A 1,935-nucleotide genomic window follows, 5' to 3' on the forward strand; every position below is an offset into this window, starting at 1 on the left:
GTGTATGTTTTGGAAAAAATATTCAACATGCCTATTCAACAATACTGATATTGTAGCCTGGTGATTAGACTACATGTGCTTGATAACCCAGATCCAAATCTGCAACCAGTCAATCTCTGTTATCAAGCAAATCTCTTTACCTGATAGGTAATTTGTAAAAGTTCATACAAATTAATAAAATAAATTAACACATTGCAAGTCTTGCATGTTCAGTTGCCACTATTGGGCCTAAGTCCAGGAGCTGTGGTTAATATTCTGTACAGAGAAGTACAAGAACTGGATTAGTTTCCGTGGGCTTGCTACTAAAGTTGTCTTCACATTCCCAAAGTGTTGAGCCAAGAACTTCATGTATAGTAACAGTAACATAAAAAAGCTCTCAAAAGAGCTACATTCTGATTTCAGCTGCGGAAGGTCATATCATTAATTGATATTTACCTATCAGAGACTATGGAATTTAATATTAAAAATACTGAGGATCAATTTTGGTAGTCTAAAAAGAGCCACAAGTGTAGATGTGTGAAGAGAGGTCAAGTCTGAAGGGTCTTTGAGAAGATTTTGAGAAGAGAAAAACATTTATCTTGTGAGGAATGATATAAAGTAAAAAAAATCCACTCAGTTATTTGTTTCTGTTAAAGTGAATCATTGCTAGTACCCGGGAACGTATCTGTTTGGTTTTCACACCATAGACTATGGGATTGAACATGGGAGGCACAAGGAGGTAAAGATTGGACACAATTACATGAACATAAAGAGGAATGCTCTGACCAAAGATATGTGTTAAAGATGTAAAGAGAGCAAGAATGTAAAAGTTTAGAATGATAAAAATGTGAGAACCACAGGTGCTGAAGGCTTTCATGCGTGCAGCCCAGGTTGGAAGCCTGAAGATCACCCTCAGAATCATGACATAAGACAAGACAGTAAATGTCACATCAAACCCCACAACTAAAAAAGCAGCAGTAAGTCCATACACAGTGTTGATAAATGTGTCTGCACAGGCAAGACTTGCCACCATTCCATGCCCACAGTAGGAAAACATGATAACCTTATTGGAACAGAACGGAAGCCTGATCAGAAGAAAGCAAAATGGTATAGAAAATAGCACACCTCTAATTAATACCAGCAGTCCTATCCTCATTACGACTGGATTGGATAGAACATTTGAGTGTCTCAATGGGTTGCAGATTGCCACATAGCGATCGAAGGCCATAGCCAAGATCACTCCTGATTCTATGACGAAGAAACAGTGGACAAAAAACAGCTGGATCAGGCAGGCATCAAAATAGATTTCATTGGAATGGAACCAAAACAGGGCCAGCATTTTAGGTGTTACGGAAGTAGATAAAACCAGATCAGTGACAGCCAGCATGGAAAGGAAGTAATACATGGGCTCATGGAGGCTCCTCTCAGTTTTTATAATGTACAGAATAATGCAGTTTCCAATACAAGCCATGATGTACATCCCACAGAATGGGATGGAGATCCAGATGTGCGCAGCTTCCAGCCCTGGGATTCCGATGAGGATGAATACCGATGGCTGTCTGTGACTGCCATTCACAGATGACATGATGTCCAGCTGCCTTCAGTTTCCTGTGCGGTATCAGCTCACTTTTATCCCCTGGAAATAAGAAATGTGTGATAGAGGTAAGAAATAAACATGAATATGTGAAATCCTGTCTCTTTCTTACTGTAAGAAACACTGAACTGAATTTCAAAAAGCACATTGCAATGAAAACCAAAGAAGGTTTCCATAAATTACTAATTCTCAAACACCTAAAACCACTCCTGAACCAACCCAAATTCAGAACCATTCTCCAATCCCTGATATTTACAAGCTTCGATTATTGCAACTCACTTCTGATTGGCCTACCCAAATCAACTATGACCACTCCAAATACTACAGAATGCCCCCGTCAGAATCCTCACCGGCCACAAAAG

The 1,935-nt window shown here is 39.4% G+C and overlaps 1 protein-coding gene across 1 annotated transcript; it reads right to left on the reverse strand.

Moving 5' to 3' along the window:
* Nucleotides 1-616: 616 nt before the first annotated feature.
* Nucleotides 617-1,567, reverse strand: LOC115091669 (olfactory receptor 52R1-like). Its single transcript, XM_029601833.1, has one exon. The coding sequence runs from the start codon at nt 1,562-1,564 to the stop codon at nt 617-619; it is 948 nt and encodes a 315-aa protein (XP_029457693.1). The 5' UTR covers nt 1,565-1,567.
* Nucleotides 1,568-1,935: the final 368 nt, after the last annotated feature.

This window comes from Rhinatrema bivittatum, chromosome 5 (genome assembly GCF_901001135.1).
Source record: "Rhinatrema bivittatum chromosome 5, aRhiBiv1.1, whole genome shotgun sequence".
Taxonomy (NCBI): Eukaryota; Metazoa; Chordata; class Amphibia; order Gymnophiona; family Rhinatrematidae; genus Rhinatrema; species Rhinatrema bivittatum.